We start from the raw sequence: 22,053 nt of genomic DNA, 5'->3' as shown, positions 1-22,053 counted from the left end.
CTAAAATTTGCAAATATTTATAGTCAATTTGACAATTTGGAATTTTAATTTCAAAATTATAAAACATAAAACAGAATGTTGTTATTAAGTAAAAAAACACTCAATTTTGTTTTTTTGGAATGGAACAGGGTAGAGCGAAAGTTGGATAGTAGTAGCATTAATCACTTTTAAGTTTGTCTTTTAATCTAGTTGCAGAAATCTGGCAGTTAAGTCATCTAAATCTGTTCTGAAAGTATTAAAATCATTGTTACTTAATTTAAGTGAGCTTCAATAAAACAGATTTTTTTTTTATTATTTTAAGAAACTGTGTTTATTATTCATTGTTTAATTATACTATATATATAGTTACTCCAAGCATATTTATTTTATTAAAATTAATCTTACTTAAAAAATTAGATATATTTAAAAATTTTATATTTAATAACAGTTATATTAAACTACACTTTTTTTATAGGCAAGATCTTATAAGTATGTCTTTCAAACATATTTAAAATAAATTAATCTAAATCATTTATATTATACATAAGCTTATCCAATTTGAATATAATACATCAGTGAACTTATTACATTAAATAATGTCTACATAGATAGTGTAAAGTATTGTGGAAATATTTTTGATACTTTTTTGAAAATTAAATTCTTCAGTTTCTAGTAAATTTATAAAAATATATTTTTTAACACTACATAGAAATAAAACTGTATTATAGAAATGGTAGAACAAAGAATGTAAGTATAAATTTATTTATTATCTGATGTATAAAAATAAAACTTAAATGATCTTTTACTTTCATTGAGTATAATTCCTTGTATAACTCTATTTAATTATTTTTTTTAAAATATTAAGAGAATGCCAATAGAATACAGCAGTATTTAGAACAAAAAGCTTAAAATAGACAAGAATTAGTAACAATTTTACTGAAGCATTCTATTGATAAGAATATCTTGTGGCATGACATCATAATTTGTATATAGTTTATAGGTTTATATTATAATTGTTTTTTCTTTCTTTACTCAATTTTTTTAATACCTATCAACTTTCTATTCTTCTCTAATTTCTTTGTTCTCCAAAATTTGAGAATTTTCTACCCACATCCAAATCCCAAAGGTACGGAAGATGAACAATGGGTAGAAGAAGGCCCTGAGGTGATCTGAAGGAAACAGAGCCACTTTTTGGATAGACACCAGAGAGACTGGATGGATCAAGGAGAGACTCTCAGTCATTTTGTTTGTAGAAGACAAGAATACGGAAGTGTGGTGTTAAAGCCAGGAATAGGATAAGGAGACGATATAATAGGAGTCTTTGAGGTGTTTTGCAGAAAGAACATCTAAAAAGAAAATTTGAGGCAAGGTGCTGAGACTGCCCAAAAGTGGAGTAATGATCTGGTGAGACAAAGGAAGTTAAGTCCACCTGAACCACCGAGGGAATATTCAAAACAATTGAGTACCCGTATCCTATCTCTCTACCTCCTTCATCTATATATGTCTGTCTTCTATCATTTTTAAGTAAGTAAATTTAAAGAAAATGCAGCCCACACTCACATAATTCAATTGGATAACACAGGGCATCTAAAGGATTGTAACGAAGATTTTTATTATGAATTTTGTATATATTTGTGTCGTAAAAAACTTTTTTTTTTTTTGCGACTAACCTCAGAGTTGGAACCTGTATCATTCTAAAAAATCTTATGTTCATACTCAATAATAAAGTTTTGTTCTTTGTATTATATCCAGTCGTTGTTCAAGTAACCCCAAACATCACAATCCAACTGACTTGAGTCATAAAAAGTGAAAAGGGCACAAAACATTATTCTGAATCAATACATTCAAGTATGATTATAATTAAATCAAAAATATTATTTGCTACAGTGTATAATAAAGACAAAATGAATAAATAATGAAAATAATAAACAAAGGAACTCAACAACTTTTGTAATTTCCAATAGATCATCATCATATAATGAATATTTAAGAGGCAAATAAATTTATTTTTATTGATATGATAGTAAGCATTTTTACGTAAAAATAGATATTTCATTAAAAGAATTATAAAATCTGTCAATCTACAGACAAATAATTTATCATTTATTACAAAGTAACTGAGATTATTTTATTTTTTACTCTTTCTCCTCTGAAGGCACAGAGGACTTTTCAATCATACCTATTAACATTATGGATTTGACCAAGCTCACAATGAAGACAGTCAAGTGGTAAAGGATAAGGTCTAACATAGCCAGAACAAACCAACCATGAAGAGCCTGAGTTCCTCAAAGTGGCAGGCTGAAACCTTTACTATGTCAACCATTTGGATATCAAATTATGCCACTGCATGTTTACTTTATGTCTTCATAAAAATTTACTTTTAATAAAACAAACTAACAAATGTTTAAATTTAAATTATTTGGTTTAAATTAATTAATTAATCCTATTAACTAAGAATTATTTTATCAAAATATTATATTCTCTTATAAAATAAGAGAATCTTTTTACATTTAAATATGAAAAATAAATAATCTAAAATGAAAAAATAAAAAAAATACATAAAACAGGATCATTTTTGAAAACTTTAATATTAATTTAAATTTTAATTAATTTTTAAACTTTTATCTAAAATCTTCTTATATAGATGATAAAAACAATCTGTCTAATTATTGACCCATAGCTCTTCTCTCTATACTTCATAAACTATTTACTCTGATTCGTCTACAAATATACTATATACTACAAACTCTGATTCGTCTCTCCTCTTCAATAATGTCTTGAACTCCTCAAATGTTTTTGCTTGCGATGCTGGTCTGAGGACAGCAATCTTGTTTCTGATTTTCCACTCATGTCTGTCCTTCCTTGAACTTTATGCCAAGCAAACACACGAGTCCTTGACAGTGTTTGATCCCCAAACTGTGCAGTCAATCTGCGAAAATTTCTGTCGCATTGACTCCTTCATGAGCAAGAAATTGTATGATTATGTGTTGTGCAACAGAGGGGTGTACCTGTTGCTCCAACATCGTGAGCACTACTGACAAATTGGTTGAAAGTATGAAACAGCCTGCGTTCCCCACTCTTAATGACCCTACCCAATCAGACTAGATGTGCAGGCCCTGTACTGCCAACCTTAGTTGCTCAGGAACAAAAATCCTGTTTATATTTGATCCACCCTTGTAAAATCAATTTTAAAAATTGAAATATTGCTTTGAAAAATTTAAAAATTTAGAATAAAATATCTTTAATGTACATAAAATCTTCATAAATAAATTCTAACAAGATATATCTATTAAAATTGCGATTGTCTATCAAAAATTTATCAAGTGTTATTATGTTACAGATAAATGTACTGTACATCTTCACTAAAAGTAATCAGTGAATCTGTACTACAGTTCACAAAATCTCAATTTTTGGTTTGCCCCAAAACATTGATCACTAAATGTAAAGCTCCTCAGACAAAACTATTATTTTAGAGATGACTGTACAGGACAAGTCTTTTCTAAATGTTCTTGCACTTTGAAATGCTAGAATATGAAGTGTAAATGCAAGAATAGCACTTTATGCACTTCTAAACGGTATAACTAATTGACTTACTGTACTAAATAAAAAGTTAAAAAGTTGTTTTTTTTTGTTTTTTTTTTAATTTACTTTTCTCAACTTCAGTGCATGAAGGTTAACAAACAACCACACTAGAGAAAGTATACAATCACTAGTAAATGTGGATTTATTTTAAAATGAACAATTTGTTCCACACTCACTTTAGTGAAAGTTTACATTATGATATAGCCTAGTATTTCTAAAAAAAATTTTCAAATAATTATTAGTTCAGCACTGTTCTGCAATGATGCAAAGTCTAAAATTACTTTAGTAAATAGATGAAGAACTAAGTTAAAAAATATTATCTGAAGTAAAAAATAATAATAAGAACAGTTGTAGACAGTCATAAAAATAAAGAATTTATTATACATGTATTTTAAAGTGATAATTAAAATAACAAATGCTGTTAAGTACTATTAATATTTTTGAAATTAACAATGTATCAATGATAATAGTAATTACATAATAAATTATAAATATTCTTTATAATTCATTATTCAATATTTGATATTCTATTCTTTGCTATTTGTTCATCTATTGATTTATTATTTGGTATTTAAGCTATAAAAAAAAAATTTTTGTAACAAAAATTTAATCAAAATTTATAATTGAATATATTCCAATAAGAAGTAAAAGAAAAGAGAATAAAAAATTCTAAGTGGAGTATATGAAAGATAGAAAGAAATCAATCTTCTTAAAACAAAAAGATTAATTTTTCATTTTAAGGAAAATTTGATTATATTTTTTTAATATATTTCTTAGCAATAATTCACTGCTTATGATTGAAGATCTCAAAATTTTAAATAGATTTGAAATATAAAAAAATATTTATTTACCTTGGAGATAATTGGCGAGGAAGAATTATTGAAGGTGATTCCCTATCATGTTGTAAAGCCATCAATGCTGACTGATGATAGACTGCTGCATCTGGACCAGGAACATATTTTATACTAAAATGATAAACATGTTATTAATAATAATCACAATGATACTGCAAATAGTATTTGAATTTAATTTCTTGGAATTATTTCTGTTTAAGCTTTTAATATTAATTGATATTCCAAGCTTAATATATTTAACTTCTAGCAACAGTTTTAATCATGCTGTAGTATAAAAAAATTTCTTACATGATATCTGTACTTAATAATTCTGCTCTTTTTAAGATTGCTCTAGCTTGAGACTTTGTTATTTTTTTCATACTTTCATTATTTACAGATAGAACATAATCTCCAATAGCCAAGTTCCCGTCTTTTTCAATTGCACTATTCTGTGCAATAGATTTAACTAGCATACCATTAATTCCTTTTTCTACTAATTCTACACTCAAACCTTTTAGAAAAAAGAATATAAATATAATTTAAATAAATACAATTTAATTTAATATTCTAATAGTAAAGTTGATATTTAAAAATAAGTTCTGATTACATTTAGTATTTTTTTAAATTACCAAAATATGAACATGATTACAATAATCATAATAGAAAGGACTTTGCATCTTTCTTATGCAAAGTATGTTTAGGTAAAACTGACTGAAAATAAAATATATTGTAGTTTATGAGATCCTGATCAAAACTCCCAATGAGTAGACAGTTCAGAAATGTATAGTTTTTTTGCTAAATGCTCTCAAAGTATATGATTCATAAGATTTACCAATCAGGGAAAGAAATTAAGAGTTGATAAAATGAGAAGATAATGAACCATACATTATATACTGTCATTTATACCTTAATATATACACAAAAATACAAACATCCTAAAAGTGAGAGGCAAGGGAATTCGCATCAAACAAGCAGCCCAAAATGATTAGACTTCTGCCACATCCACATCCTTAATCTTGAATGATGCTAAGAACAGATTCCAAATAATTCATAAATTTAACTAAATTAAGTATGCTTCTAGCCCACAGTTAAATACATATTAAATGAATAGCCTTTCAGATCATGGCTAAATGAAAAGGACTTATCACACCAAGACAAGAAGGAACCAGACTCAATTATTCAAATATAACTTTTATTAATATGGGAATGCATTTCAGGTGCACAGACCCTCACCAGCTCATTTAAAGATTAGGCATATGGTAGTGAACACAATATCTACCTAAAATATTGTTACAAAACACAGTTTACAGACTGATATTATAAATAACACAGTGCACTGTGTATACAATTACATAAAATACTAAATTAAAACTAATTAAAATTGTACAATACAATAATAAAAACAATTGATGATTATAATTAGTCTGGAACTGGCAGATTAAACTGTGTCTTCATAAAACATAATATTGGTTCTATCAATAATAATTCTATGTGCTGTAAGCTAGAACTTTTAGTTAATAATAATAAAAACACCTTTCTCACTTTTTCTAGTAAGTTTTAATAAAATGAAGTAACATTTTCCTTAGTTCATTTTAATTCAAGAAAACATTAGTTCATCTTATTAGAATTGCTAGAAAAAGTGACAAAGGTGTTTTTATTATTACTATCAATAATAAATTATTAGTTACATTTATGACTTAATTTTAATAAATTAAAAAAAATTTAAAAATTTGGATAATTTAAATGTGCTGAGCATTTTTTATGAAAAAACCAGTTATACATCAATTTATCATTTAAGGTACATTAATCTGCTGTTTCCATAGTAACAGTCAAAATCATGTGAATCTTACACTTTGAGAGCCTGTGGCAAAAAAAAAAACTGTCCATTTTTGAGCTATTTAATCATTGGGACTTTTGATTAGGACCTCACAAACTACAGCATAATGACAAGGAAGTAAATTATATTGTAAGAACCATGCATTGTTGGGTAGAAAAAATCGTATTTTATGGATAACCTTTTAAGGTTATACAATGTATACCTATGTTTAAAATTAGTAGAAAGGAAAAAAGAAATATTTTAAAAAACCTGTATGTATATATTTTTTTAAATAAAAAAAACCTTTTTTTATGTAAAAAAACTTTTACAAAAGTTTTTTTATTATTATTAAATAACTTTAAAATATTACTAAAAATTACAATTTATGATTTTTTATAGTGGAGTTGTGAAAATTTTTTAATGTAATACGATATACACCCTTGGGTTTTTAAAATTATGCAAATATTGTTAATGGGAACTAGAAGTACCATATGAGTGTGACAAACCAGAGAAAAATTTGTGAAGATCTTTGTGGTATGATGAGATGGTTTTTTAGTGTTAGTTAATATTATCTACACGCGTTATATTGTCAATTTAATGATTGTGTTTAAAATTTTTTTTAGCACTGAGGAGGGGCTTGAGAATTAAACAAGCCCGAAATGCATATGGAAAAACAATAAATGAGTTTTTTTAACCTGAATGACTGTGGGATAGTCTACCGAAGTAATTCTTTTTGGATTAAAGAGACAAGTATTTACAGAATAATAATATATCATACACATGGCAATATATGTATCAGAAAGATCCACAACAAAATTGACATTTTATTCATAGAATTTTGGGATAAAATATTAGTATGCAGACAGTGAATTTATATAATGGAGTAGAACATAAATAGCCAAATTAAATTACACCAAATAATTCAAACGCTTGAATTAATTGGCACTTAATTTTTGAACTCTGGGCATTCCATTGGTAGAATATTATCAAACCTGAAGCAGATCTCAATAGAGATACAAAAACATTTGTTCATGCAAGTAAATATTATTATATTTTACTGGAAATAAAAAGGTTTTGAAAGGGCAAAAAGGATATTAATTGTTACTGACTATTTTGAAGTACCTTGCTGTTCCAGTAAGTGAAGTATTACCTGGACAGCAAAATAATGTATAATCTTAATTGCTTGAAGTAATGGTGAGAGAAAAATGAATTTACAAGTAATGAATAAAGTTCAGAAGAATAGTGTAATATAAACTTAAAAATAAAATTACTTGCATTGGAAGTATTTATCTTTTCCTGTACATTAAATAGATGTAAGTCACAGGTTTTGATGAAGAACAATTGAAAAAGAGTTCTAGTATTTGAAAGGTTTTGTTATTGAAAATTGCTTAAATTAGGATAGATAGGAAAGATTAAAAATGAAGAATTTTATAGAAGAATTGTTCTAAGAAAAAAAATCTCCTTTATTAAATAATTAATAAAAAGTTATAGCTTTTTAGTCACATTTATAGGATGAATAATCAATGCATCATTTATCCTGCATCATATTAAAGACTAGTAATCATCCAACCATCAGCAATATTTGTAGCATAATTTCTGCCTGGTTAATTTAACCAGGCAGAAATTATGCTACAAATATTAATTAAAAATTACATGATTAGAACAACTAGAGATAGGCATTAGGCACCATCTCTTGATGAAAGTAGTAACTATAATTTAATTTTAAATTTAGAATAGTCTGAAAAAAAATAATTGACCCAGAGCAGGAGTCAAACCCACACTGTGAAATGTGCTGATCAGTTACACTACCACTCAGCAACTTTGCCCTTTCAGACACATTTAAACTTTAGATATAAAAACATCCAATGGTTACCCACAGCTGTACTCAATTCACACTAGCCTACTCCAACATAGCACTTATTTGGCTATCACTTTACCTGGCATGGTATATATATATATATATATAAACATCCCAAGAACTCTATGTATTAATAATCAACCAACCATCCAAACTATTTAAATTATAGTTACTACTTTCATTAAGAGATGGAGTCTAACATCTACCTCTAGCTGTTCTAATCACATAATTTCTGATTAATATTTGTAGCATAATTTCTGCTTGATTAATTTGGCTGATGGTTGGATGATTATTAATATATCGGATTTTTAGGATGTTTATATATATTAAAGACTAATGTCTTTGTTATGATTCATGGCATAAATAAAAGAAAAAAATATTATTATAAAATTAATTGGCAGTTAAAGAATGGACTGATGATACTAAAGAATGGGGTTAAGCCTGTTTGCAAGGATTAAGCCATCTAGCTTTGAATAGAGAAATGGAAGAAAATGGTTGAAAAGGCATCAAAGGCATCAAACACTATTAGCATTGAGCCACCAATGAAAGGATTATTTTAAAATATTAAATAAAAAATAAAATTAATAAATAAATTTAAATTTTCTGTGGATACAATTAAATGAATAACTGGGGGAAAGTCCTCAATAACAAAGGCATCATGATTTAGTTTAGAAATATTTTCAACCTCTATCCTATTTGTATTTATATGTAAATAACAGAAACATTTACTTTTAAATTAAATTTTTAACTGTATGTAACAATGTTCAATCAACTTTCACAAAATATTTCCACAAAGTTCTATAAATTTTAGAAAATATAATATAATATATAACAACCTAGACTATCAGTTCCTTTTTTAATCCTGACAATTCTTTCCAATGCACTTGGAAGTGGTGGTATATCGATATCCCATCTTGAACTCGGAGAAAAGGCAGGACTACTTAAAGGTGTCGACTTGCTTGAAGTAAAACCTCCTGATAAAAGTGAAGATGGTGTGAGAGAGGTTTGGCGGAGTGGAAAATTAGAAATTCTTCGTAACTGATCGTCATATTTCTGTTGAAAAGTAAAAAATAGTTTTAAACTTAATCCAACAGTTATTCTAAATATTAATTTTGATTTATTATATCATTCCAAGTTTTTAACAACTAAAAATTATATTTTTTCAAAAGCTGCAAATTATTTATCATCTTTTAGCAAAGTGTATATAAATAATAAATATCTAATTTCTTATTTATTACTTATACCAATTTATATTAATAACACTCTAATAGAAAACCAACAAAAAAAATAATTGATGTAAAAATGAGATAAAAATATAAAAATGAAAAATATCAGAGTTGATTATGATTTCATATTTAACAATTTTATTATATACAGTAGAGCGTCATTTATCCAAATCAATTGGGGACTGGGGTTGTTCGAATAACTTATTATTTATGAAAAAATATATTAACCTCTCCCATGTTGAAATTTTTCTCCATTGTGTGTCACTTCACGTTGAATTTTTGTCGATTTTAAGCCTAACAAAAATTTTTATAATAATAATCATGGCTATTGTATTGTTAAAAATTATTCCTTTATTTTGTACAAACAAAATAAATACATTGAAAAATATAAAAACAAAAAAATTATACTTTAGTAGTACTTTAGAAGTTAATCTAGTATCAAAAACATTCAATTCAGCATGACACAGTCCGACTGGAAAGCTTTCAGTTAACCGACAATTTGATTGATCGGCTTTCGGATAAACGCCGCTTTACTGTACTATATTTTAATATTATATTAAAAATAAAATAATAAAGTATAATCACAGATTAACCATTCAGTATAAAACCAGTGAAAAGATATATGTAAAAAAAAATCTCATAATTCAATGAAAACAAAAAATGATAATATATTTACACCAATTAATATAAAACATTTCATTAAAAAAATTGAATGTTTCTTTTGTGATCTCTGCCATTATTATACAGTATTTTTCAAAAGTAATGTTCCATAGGAGATTGTGTGGAGAAGCATCAGGAGATTGTAGGTAAAGCATCAGAGGGCAGGCATATAGTGTACTGTATCATTTCAGGTCTGCATTACTGCCAAACAGAAATTAATTGCACAAAATTCATATGCACAGTCAAATTACTTTCAACTAATGTAGCTCAGCTGCACAGTTCTGTAACTCGCAACTAGGTATGTTGTTAGGATTCAATTAACTTATTCTATTTAATATGTGAAATATTACTGGTTTTTTGTTATTGTTATGATTAATTTTATTTAAATACAATTAAAAATAATAATAAAAAACCAGTAATGTGTTGTATTCTTGCTATCATCCGCATGTTGATTATTTTTAAAAAAAAGTCAATTCTCACAACATACATATGTAACAGTTAGTACAATTAATTTCTGTTTGACAGTAATGCAGACCTGAAATGATGCCTCATATAACCAGTACACTATATATCTGTCCTCTGATGCTTTATCTACAATCTCCTGATGCTTCTCTCCACACAATCTCCTATGAAACATTACTTTTGAAAAACTTTTCATATGTATATTTTATTTTACTTTGTTTTTGTTTGTGTATGTATGCATACAGTTTGCATGTATATATTACTTTGTTTCCCATTAACCCTTTCTCTTCTTTAATCAGTCTATATTATCATTGCTGAGAGGTTGGTGGAAATACCCAGCATGATGCCAAGAAGATAGATATATAAATAAGGAAACAAAGAATATCATTAGTGCAGAGAGGGGCCAGAAGGAACTAAAGGTGTTGAGAAAAATATTAAATTTTGAATGTCTAGAAAAAAGTGACAAGTTGAACTTGGTTACCTCCCTGACAAAGTACTGGAAGAAAAAGAATAAATATAGGCTTTAACATGGGCATCTGTAGAATTTCCTATGGGGGCAAATCTTGGAGACAAATAATTACATCAAGAAATTTTTATTTAATTAGTTAATTTTTTGGAATTTTTTTCAAAAGTAGAAGAATGTCCTTTGCTTTTCTCATCAGCTTTTCATGGTAATCATTTTCCCTTGATATCTACTTGCCATATTTGCCAAAAGCTTATTGAAGAGATATTCTGCTAATACCATGCTTATTCACTATTTTCCACAGGAAGTGCAATTCCTATGAAAAGTAGAGTTCAGATATTCCCAATTAGAACACAAATCCAAAGCTCTTTTAATCAGAGCCTTAAATGCAGCAGTTTTTTTTATGAGCTGCATTGTTTGAGTGAAGTGGAATGTAAATAGACTGGTAGGTATGTGCCTTTTCTGTAGATTTTAATTTCAGTACAAAATTTGTTACTAATCCTAGTGATTCACAAGAAGTCTTTCTTGTGAATCACCAGGGTCTTTTTTCTTGGTCTTTCAGAAAAAACCCACACCTTATATCACTTCAGAAAGTAAAATTTAGTGAGCAAAAGCATTTTTGATCCAATTTAATGAATCTTCTTCAATTGTCAAACACAAAAATAAAACAGAACCCACAAAAGTATTTTTATACCTATTTTTGAACATTTCATTTCTGTATTCTGACAACTGAAGAAGATCCACTAAACTGGATCTAAAATGCTTTTGCTCACTAAATTTTATTTTCTGGAGTGATATAAGATGTGGTTTTGTTTCTAACTTTCTTTCTCCAGTTTCTGCTGATGTTTATTATCTTGATCTTTCTTTAAACACAAACTTAGCTGGTTGTCAGAAAACTGCTTGATGAAATTGTGCCCTCTACATTCTTCCTCCACATTAATGTAATCAATATACCTAGCATAAAACTTAAAACTTGTTCTGTATTTGTTGATTATTTCCTCAACTTTTCTGACTACTAATTCAGCTAAAACTCTACTAATTGGCAACTCTACAAGAATTCCTATATTCTGATTGAAGAATTTACCATTAAAGCAGAAATATGAATCATGTACTATAGTTGTAGCTGGAGAAAACAGTTCTCTGGAAGTCACTGTTTGAAAGACTTCATTTTCCATTGACAACTCTTTTAGGAGATGGACAGGGTCCTCTTTAATGATAGAGTATAGTGATTCAAAACCATGTCTGTACATTAGATCATTCTCACTTCTTTTTATAACTTCTAACTTGGTCTTTAAAACACAAACTGTTCTTAACAGCCCATCATAGTCCTATATTTTTATGTTGATCCATTTTGCTGCAACTTTTTCTAATTAATAAGTGGATGAGTCTCTCTTGTTAATACTCAATCTAATTGCCCAAAGGTCCAATTAACATTTTGAAATTTGAAATTTTTTTAAAAAATATTTTGAAAAATTATTAACAGATGTTATATAAATGCTCAATTTTAAAGATTTTACTAAATAATTAAATCCAAACATTTAAGAGTTTATGGATTAAGAAATTAAAATTCTCTAAAATTTACCTCTACAGTGGTCAAAGTATTTCCAAGGAAGGAATATTTGCAAAAATTATTAAATGTACAATGGAAAACATTTAAGGAGGTAGAAGAAATAATGAAAGAACAGAAGGGAGAGACAGAGCGAGATGATATAACACACAGAAGTGGAGACTATGTTAAAGAAAATGAAGATGGGCAAAGTTACAGGAATTGATGAAGTCACAGAGGATATGATCTGTACATCAAGTCACCTGGGGATATGTTGACTAACATTGGTTATGAAGGCAAAATAGAGAGAGGAGAAAGTACCATCTGAATGAGGAAAAGATATTATAGTCCCAATATTCAAGAAAGGATACAGAAAGAAATGCAAAAATTACATAGGAATCACATTGTTACCCCATGCTGCCAAGATTTTTGAAAGAGTTTGGAGTGCAGGATCAGAAAAGTGGTGGAATGCCAACTAGAAGAGGAACAAAAATGGGTTCAGAAGGAACCAATCTACCACAGATATGATATTCAACATGTGAGACTATTGATGGAAAAGAGTTGAGAATACAACAAAGACTTGGTAATGGCTTTTGTAGATATTGAGAAAGTGTATGATTGTCCCAAGACAGATGTTGTGGAAGGCCCCAGAAAATAAGAGCATCTTGGCAAAAATTACTTGACATTACATCTAAAAATTTACTTGACAAAAAGTCAGATACAAGTAATGTATTCCACAAGCCTAAGTTGTGTCAAAACAGGAGTTGGGAAAACAGAGTGGTTTGAAGTAAATATAGGACTTTGAAAAGGAAGTATTTTGTCATCACTTCTGTTTATAATCACAATGGATGAAATCCATAAGAATGATGAAGGCTTGCCTATTTGCAAATGACGTAATACTGATGGGAGACACAGAAGTCCAACATCAACTGGATATGTGGAACAGGGAGCTACAGGAATGCAGAATGAAGATAAGCAAAAAAAATACAAGACAGTGGTGATGTCTAGGAGAACTCAGGAGGGGAGAGGAAAAATCAAACTGAATGGAGAATTATTAGAGGATGTTGACAGCTTTAGATACCTGGGAACAGAAATATCAAATGATGGAATTAAGCAAAAAAATAAGTAGAAGAATACAGCAAGCTTATGGCTTCTGCCAGAGTATGAGAACTTTGATCTGAAAAAAGGAAGTGCCACTCAAATGTAAGCAGGCCCTTTATCAATTATACTTTATCCCAATATTGACTTATGGAGCTGCAGCATGAAGAGAAGACAAAAAGATCTAGGCAACAAAACTGAAATTCTTATTGAGTATGCTGAGTAAGACCAGAAGAGACAGGATAAGGAATGAAGAAATAAGGGAAAGAACAAAAATGAAAAATTTGAGGAAAAAGAAAGAACAAATTAGACTGAGATAATTTGGACTTACCAAGAGAAAGGTCAAAAATAGAATATTAAAGTTGGTATTAGAGAAAATAGAGGGGAGAAGACTAACAGAAGACCAGGAGGAAGTGAATGGACAAGAAAGCTGAAGACCCAAGAAAAAGGACTGATGATGTAACATTGGTGTTTGCAGAGGGGTGATGGAAAGATAAAAAGAGATGGAGGTCTTTGGTCCATGACCCAACCCAGGCTTCATTGGATTAAGGACAAAGAAGAAAAAGAAGAATTATCAAAATCTTCATTTTCTGCTTTATTGGAGAACTTTAACACATTAACTGCCACCTGTAATATGATATTTTGCATTTTATCAGGCTAACTGTAATATGATATTTTCCGTTTTTTCAGGCCACAATGAGAAAATTTCATATTTAATATTTTATTATGATATAAATAGAAGGGTCATTATATAACAGTCGGTAGAGTACAATCGGTAGGTAACTGGCCATCGTATGGCCTGAAACCAGAGACTGTAAGACCACAAAATATTTAATATTTAATATTAATTACTTTATATGTAACAAAAGAGAATAATTAAACTAGTTTTCGATATTTTTTCCTTGTTTTAACTGTTCACTATTAAAAAAAACACTATCAGATGAAGTGGTTCGACTGCCGACCGTCGAACTTTTTCATGAACCTCATGGGGTGGTTCAACAGTCAGCAATCAGAAACGAACTTCATAGATGTCCATGAGAGGCCACCACCAGGATGTAAAACAACGTCTTACGAAGCCAGGATAATTTAACCTTGAGTGAAACTATGTTGGTTATATGATGACAGGCAGTCAGATGGCTCTTGTGCAGCCCTAATTAGTACAATGGCCAGCGCGTCGGATGGCTCTGTGCAGCCCTAATTAGTACGTCGGCCTGCGCGTCGGATGGCAGTTAACATATTAAAATGTTTCCTTTAATTTTCAAATACCTTTCAGATCATCAGGAATAGAAATTATAAAAGAAACTTTTTAAAACTCAATTCAAATGCTATAAATCTTCAACTCAAACTCAAATGGGAAAAAGTGGAATAATTATAATTAAAAATTAAGAAATATCTTCAAAACTTCTTTGGTTTATAATTTTAACCTTCTTTGTAAATATACATATTTGAACGATCATAATCTTACAACTTGACTACAGTTAAAATAACTGTACTACACTAAAATAAAATGAAATAAAACAAATAAAATTATACACATATAATTATGAAAATTTATCATAAAATTCAAAATAAATAAAAATAGCAAAGATACACAAAAATACACAAAAATACCTGATCAAATTCAAAACCTGATGACATATACACTGATTTTGTAATATTTTCTGAAAGTAATTCTCCAGTAGATGATTCATTAAGTGGAATCTGAAAAATTAAATTAATTTTAAACTTTGCAAGTAATATTATAAAGTAATTATAGATAACTGATTTTTTTGTTTTCTTCTTTACTAATTATTATTCAGTTAAATGTAACTACAACTTTTAGATTAATATAGCAATTGATTTACATATTTGCTTACGTCCAAAATAGTTATACTATAAAACCTGTGTTACTGATTGTCCTTTAAGTATAACCATGTAGTTATTGGGTATAAAGAAATATATTTATTTGATTTAAGTTAATGCTTTTTCTATATTCCTTAACAAAATTAATTTAAAATCAACACAATTTGAAATATATGGTTAATTAATAATTATTCATCAAGGAAACATGACAAAAAATTACTAATTTTAATTAACTTTTTATAATATTAAAAGTAGAAAAGAAATTATATTAAAAATATTTATTTCATATAATTTGAATAATTAAATATATAACACTTTAAACCATTAACCCAGCAACAAAATGTGAATGTTACCATTAGAATTAAAGAGAATGACATCATAAAACAAAGCCTTGTACACAATTGCTCTTGCAGCTTCTGCCTCTGACAACAATGTCAATGTATCACTCAATAGGGCCCATCTTCTACATTGCACATCTATCCTAGCAAACCTCAGGAATTTGAAAAGGCTTGAAATGTATGAAGCTACAAAGAGAGGCACCATCATTAATTTTAAGAACATAGAAACCATATTTCATGCTTGAAAAGCTATATTTGAAATTTTATGATCCTCAAATCTCCAGTTTTTGTTATATATTTATTTTTACTTATTTATTTGTGTTTAGGGTACCACGCCTCTGCACATGTGCCTGCTTTGCCAGCACATTCTTACCAAGTTCCATTAATTTTGAACTTATATCTTACATTCTGCAATCGATCTTCTATTATGTAATCTGACAATGATCATTGAAAATGATCAAAAATATTCATTTAAGTGTTAAAGTTCACTTTTTGTTGCTGGATTATTGGTTTAAAGCATTATATATTGTATTTGCATCCAGCTTATGTTGGTATTTATTGAATAATTAAATATTACAACTTTCCAATGCATTAAAAGCACCTAAACTAAATAATAATTACTTCTGAATTTTGGTTACTTTCTGGACATGGAAGTGGTTTAGCAATTCCTATTCTTACTAAACCTTTTGGAGCCCCCTGCAATGCATGAACTGCTGTTTCCAAACTGGCATTTTCTAAGTTAATATTATTAACAAAGAGTAAACGATCTCCTGGAATTAGCCTTCCATCCTGTTGGGCAGCACCTCCAGGTACAAGACTTCGAACAACAATCACTGTCTCATTGAGATTCATTGGATCCTGAAACAAATAGTTTAAAATAACATATATTAATAATTTCATAAATTCAATTAAATTTCTAAAATGGCATTATTCACCAAGAATAATTTTAAGTTTTAGATCTTTTACATTCATTGCAAAGGAAACATTTATAATATTTTTGATCTTGTCATCAACTAAAGCCATAAAAAAGCATTGTTTTTTATTTTCAAATATTTCAATAGTCATCTGTCTTCCTACAACGTTTCTATTTAAATATTTGTTACTTAATATTACACATAACTAAAAGTGTCTAATTTCTTAACACTTTTAGTTGTATGAAGAGAAGTGGCATTTAATTTCATTTTTGAAAATCAATGAAAATTTTCAAAAGTGAAATTAAATGCCTTTTCTCTTCATATAGTTGTATGGATATCATTACAAATAACTATATGATAAGAAACTGCATCTAAAGAAGTTACATAAAAATATGTAATCTAATTTCTTTGTAAACAAATGTTTCATTATTATTTATTGATACTTTAATTATTTAATTTTAGTATATAATTTATTGAGATACTATTTTTATATGTTATAATAAAAGTTTCATTTGCATTTTTACCAGTGCCATATTGCACTTGAAGCTGGAAAGCTGTTTACATGCTAAATATCAATCAAGTTTCCAATTGATGTCAATTTACATTTTTCTTTACAACAAATTTTTATTTTAGATTTAGATCAGTCTTAAACTTTTTTTTTTTTTTTTTTGCAAAGTTTTAGTTTTCTACACTGCAAAACTGTTTTACCTTCTTAGAAAATATCTAGATATACTACCTAAAGTAAAAATTTGTTGTGGAGATCAATGTATGATAAATTGACATCAATTGGAAACTTGATTGGCATGTAGCATGCAACCAGCTTATAACTGGCAATCAGTCCATAGACTTTACATTGAGAAATATGACCTGGAATATCTCAACCCGTAGATCATATTTCAAAATTCTGGCTTCATCATATTGACCAAGCTGAGTTATATGTATTTGCAAAAATTCATGTTTAATGATTATGCTGTTGCTTCAATCACAGTGTGTAGGATCCTTTGCAATAACAGACAAGGTTGAACCTTTGAAAAATCTAGAGTATATGCTATACACTTACAAAATCTGCTAACTGGGTCCAATCCTGTAAATCACAAAGCTAGACAGATTTTGCCACTTTGCACCTTACTGAAATTCTATTTGGCACTGTCATTTAAAAACATTGCTCATCTCTGATTCAGACCATAAATGGGGAGTTTTATCCAAAAGTGATTTATAAATGTAGTTCTCATATATTACTTTATCATCTTTAATTATTTTAAACTTTAATTTAGTTTTCCTCAAAATTTTATGAATTAAAACGTTTTCATCATGAAAATAGTTTAAAACTTTTAATTATTTTATAAGAACTTTATTCTATAAATATTCTACGAAAAATTAAAATAAATTAATGATTTGAATGATTTATAGATGAAGATTTATACAGAAAACAAACTTAGCAGCAAACTAATTTTATGTATAATGAATTTTTTTAATGAAAATTTTGATATCAATAATGATAACATTTACTTTATTTTTATTGTTAAACTAGCTGACCCGGCTACGCGTTGTTGTGGCTCAAAATGTAACTATTATAAATGTATAACACTTCCCCCATAGGGGAATTTCAAAAAATCCCTTCTTAGTGTACATTCTCTTGACGTACCCTATTAAAACGCAATCAAAAATGCATCTAAAATAGTATAATAAAAGCCGAGTTCTTCACAGTAAGCCTTAATCCTGTCCCTCTCCCCTGCAAAAAAATATCAAAAAATCCCTTTTTAGTGTATATTCTGTTGACGTAACCTATTAAAACGCAATTAAAAACGCAAAAAACCGCATGTAAAATAGTATAAATAGAAGCCGAGTTCTTCACAGTAAGCCTTAATCCTGTCCCTCTCCCCAGTGGGGGGAATTTCGACATGTATATTATATAAAAGCACGTACGTATTCAAATGCAACGTTGTGTCAAAATTTCAAAGAAATCGGTAGGAACAAACAAACGTTATATTTTATTTATATAGATAGATAGAAAATGATCTGCTTTAGTCCATTCTCACAGAAAAGCATAATGCCTCACAGAAAAGAAAACTTAGGTCGTCAGAGTTAGCGCCATCTGTTGGACATAAAAGCCTTAATCCATATATAAAGATATTTTTGGAAGGGGGAAAATGGTGGTCTTCACATATGCCACAAACCTTCACGGGAGTGTATTAAACAACTTCCCAAAGTTTCATGGCAATCGGATAAATGGTGTAGTAATGCATGAAGGACAAACAGACAGGCAGACATACATTCGTTTTTATATATATAGATTTAATAATAAAAAGTAAATCAAATTTAATCTAGAAATTTAGAAGAAACCTTACCTGATAATCAAGAATACTGAAACCAAGCCCCCTGTCTCCTTTTATAAGTTCAACAATATGAGGCTCACTACTCCATGTCGCAAGACTAGCAAGAGGTTCTAAAGATCTTGACCTTAATTTAGATAAAGTAGTATGTATTGAAGAAACAAGTGACAATCCCATTGCAAGATAACCATCAGATTTAGCTTTCACTAAACGTGTCGATATTGTTTTCCTTCTAGAAATTTCAGCACAATGACCACAAGTTTTTTTTGGTGTTGAATGATATAGTGGAGACATATGAAAATCTTTAGTAGGTGGATGGGGATGACGAGCACAAACTAAATACACTAATTTTGGTAATTCTTTCAATATTTGCACAACTTCTCTATGGTTCAATCCTAACAATCTTTTGCCATTCACCTAAAATAAAAATAATTCTGATTAAATGTTTAGATATTAGGTTATTAAAAAAAAAAGCATTCAGCAATTATATGGTAGATAGTAGACACCATACTGTGTAAAAAATACCTTAGTAAATATACTAAACTCAACCATTTCTGAGGTATTAACAATTTTGTATGTTAGCATCGTGGTTGACTTATTAGCTTCTTCATGTAATATGCAACATAAAAAGAGAGAATAATCTTGCTAAATCTTTATCTTGAAATCTACAGAAAGTCTTCTATATGTCTTCCTTCCATTTCTTTACACACCTGGCATCTTCTCATACAGTTGTAAACTCTCTTAAAATTCCAAATCTTTGACAGATTATCTCAGAAGTAATTGAAATGAGGGCCCTAAAGGTGGCCAGCTTGAATGTGTATGGATAATGCAGTTTCTTCACATGAGGCAATTAAGTTTTCACCCCATGCTTACTAAGATTTTTTACTCAGTATGACATGCACTACAGTGGCATGCAGTCCATGGAAGCTGTGGAAGCGCTGCTTCCCTTGTATTTTCTAACATACAGTATAAGTACATATTGTGGAATTATTTTCATAAACAAGTTCCCATATCTTTGTTTCATGTCAATGTATCTATTTAAAATTAAAATAAACAAACTGTTTATTTTTGTCATTTCCAGTATTTGTTTTTAATTTTTATGGAAGCACAGCTTCCCTATCATCAAAACTGTTTTGATTTCAATTTTACCAGCCAATGTTGGTAAATGTTAGGCTTGACAAAAGCTTTGTGGTATAAGTTAACATAGGTTTATTACACAACAGACAAGTTTAAAAGTAAAAAAAAAATCAAACTATGTTATTTTTACTTATTATTTACTTATACAAAAGTTAATTAACTGTATAATATTGAAGAAAAAAATCAGAAACCAGTGTGAAATATATAACTTTTTCTCACAAAAAAACTTATAAAAATCAATTTCTATGCTAAACTTGACAGGATATTTGTATCTTTGTGAAATAATTAAAAATAAAATGTTTCCATATTTTACATGATAAAAAATTTAAAATTATTGAATCATTTTTAATAGTTTTAATATTTCTGATTGAATAATATATACACTTACATACACTTCATATTGCTAGAATTTGCACCTAACTAATTATTACAATATGCCAAACTCTCATGACATTTCAAAGTAGCAAAATGCATCTTTGATCTAAGCAAATACCTTTCTGATTCACATTTTTTTTCTGGCAGTTGACTTCATAAATCCTTGCTCTACAGTAAAAAATATTTCTCTGATTACTTCACAAACACTCACTTCATCTTTTTCAAAGTCAGTTTTATGAAGTTCTTTCAGACTGTAAATTGGTTTCTGCTAAAAACTACTTCAATTTATCTGCCAGTGTTCCAAGTTCATAGAATTCCTTGTCTTTGATATCTGTAACCAATGCAATTACATACTTAGAATCAGTCTTAGATCTGTCAATTTCAGGAATTTTTTACTCTCACATTTTGGCTAACCTTACTAACCAAACATAACATGTCTGAACAACAACAACAACAGATAAAAGTAATTGAAGTGTTATAACAAGACAAAAAAATAATGAGTAAAGAATACATTCAGATATGCACAGATGTATGTTTAGATGGCTAATCTTCTAGCTATCTCAACTTTTATAACTATATACAAACTTCTTTTCAAAATGTCTAAATTTTATTTTTATAACCTGACATTTGTTATATAACATTTTTTTGTTTAATTTTAAAGGTTTAAAAGTCTTTTAGATTTTTTATTTTACATAAAATTTTATATTCCAGTATAACATTCTTATTTTACAATTCAGATTCTACATAATTTTTATGCCGTAAAATATGCAATTTTAATTTAATAGTCAGATGTCACAATCAAACTAGCAAAATATTCATCTGACCAGTTAAAAATATATTTTATTTTAATTAATTTATTTATTTTTAAAAATAACCAGACTATGGACTAGCATGTAATTGAGTGATAGTGATTCTCAACCTAGAAAACCCAAACATTTCTCAATAACTTTTTTATTCTTTTATGGTTCTTTGAGGCCATTTTCAACATTGCTTTAGGAAAACTTTGTTTTGCAAGATACAAGGTAAGTCATGTAAATTTCCACAGGAAACTAAAATTTTATCTTACTGCTATTTATTGCTTTTTTATCATTGATAATTTTTTAAAACATATTATCAATATTAAAACTTAACAATATAATTAGTTCTCAAAACAATTTTCATACCAAAATTTTAAATTTCAAAGTAGATATAATTTATTTCCAGACTTGCTTGCTCCTTTTTGCTTGAAACAATTGCTTTTCTCCATCCACAAATCCTTCTTCATTTTTAATGTACAGTGGGTGATTGGTTAACGAACAGTTCAGATTGCGAACAAATCAGATAATGAACACTTTTGCAAAACATTTTTGTTTGGACAACAAACACTTCACAAAACAAACAGAAAAAGAAGTGACATAAAATAGTGAATACCAATTGGTCTTTCATTGTTTCCAGGTGACAATTCAAAACCTTTCGGAGCTCTGAAGACATCAACATCGATGCTCAACCAGATACCGATCGGATAGTATTCCTCCAAATTTTGAAACTCTCCCTTGTAATTCCAGCTTTTTGTTTATCTTTCTGACAAAAACTAATTTTTTTTATAGTCTTC

At 28.5% G+C, this 22,053-nt stretch overlaps 1 protein-coding gene across 4 annotated transcripts in view; it reads right to left on the bottom strand.

Annotated features, from left to right (window-relative positions):
- Positions 1–22,053, bottom strand: part of LOC136976540 (multiple PDZ domain protein-like) — a 289,818-nt gene that overhangs the window by 150,868 nt on the left and 116,897 nt on the right. For all 4 annotated transcript variants that reach the window (XM_067271850.1, XM_067271852.1, XM_067271853.1 and 1 more), the window contains 6 exons: positions 18,966–19,367; positions 16,325–16,561; positions 15,135–15,224; positions 8,905–9,121; positions 4,704–4,905; positions 4,413–4,526 (listed from right to left, as the gene is read on the bottom strand). In XM_067271850.1, coding sequence (XP_067127951.1) covers positions 4,413–4,526; positions 4,704–4,905; positions 8,905–9,121; positions 15,135–15,224; positions 16,325–16,561; positions 18,966–19,367 — 1,262 coding nt within the window. The remainder of the gene's footprint in view (positions 1–4,412; positions 4,527–4,703; positions 4,906–8,904; positions 9,122–15,134; positions 15,225–16,324; positions 16,562–18,965; positions 19,368–22,053) is intronic.

This window comes from Centruroides vittatus, unplaced genomic scaffold, assembly GCF_030686945.1.
Source record: "Centruroides vittatus isolate TY-2023 unplaced genomic scaffold, ASM3068694v2 contig_401, whole genome shotgun sequence".
Taxonomy (NCBI): Eukaryota; Metazoa; Arthropoda; class Arachnida; order Scorpiones; family Buthidae; genus Centruroides; species Centruroides vittatus.
Note: the sequence above shows the minus strand (reverse complement) of the source record. Positions and strands in the feature narration are given on the sequence as shown.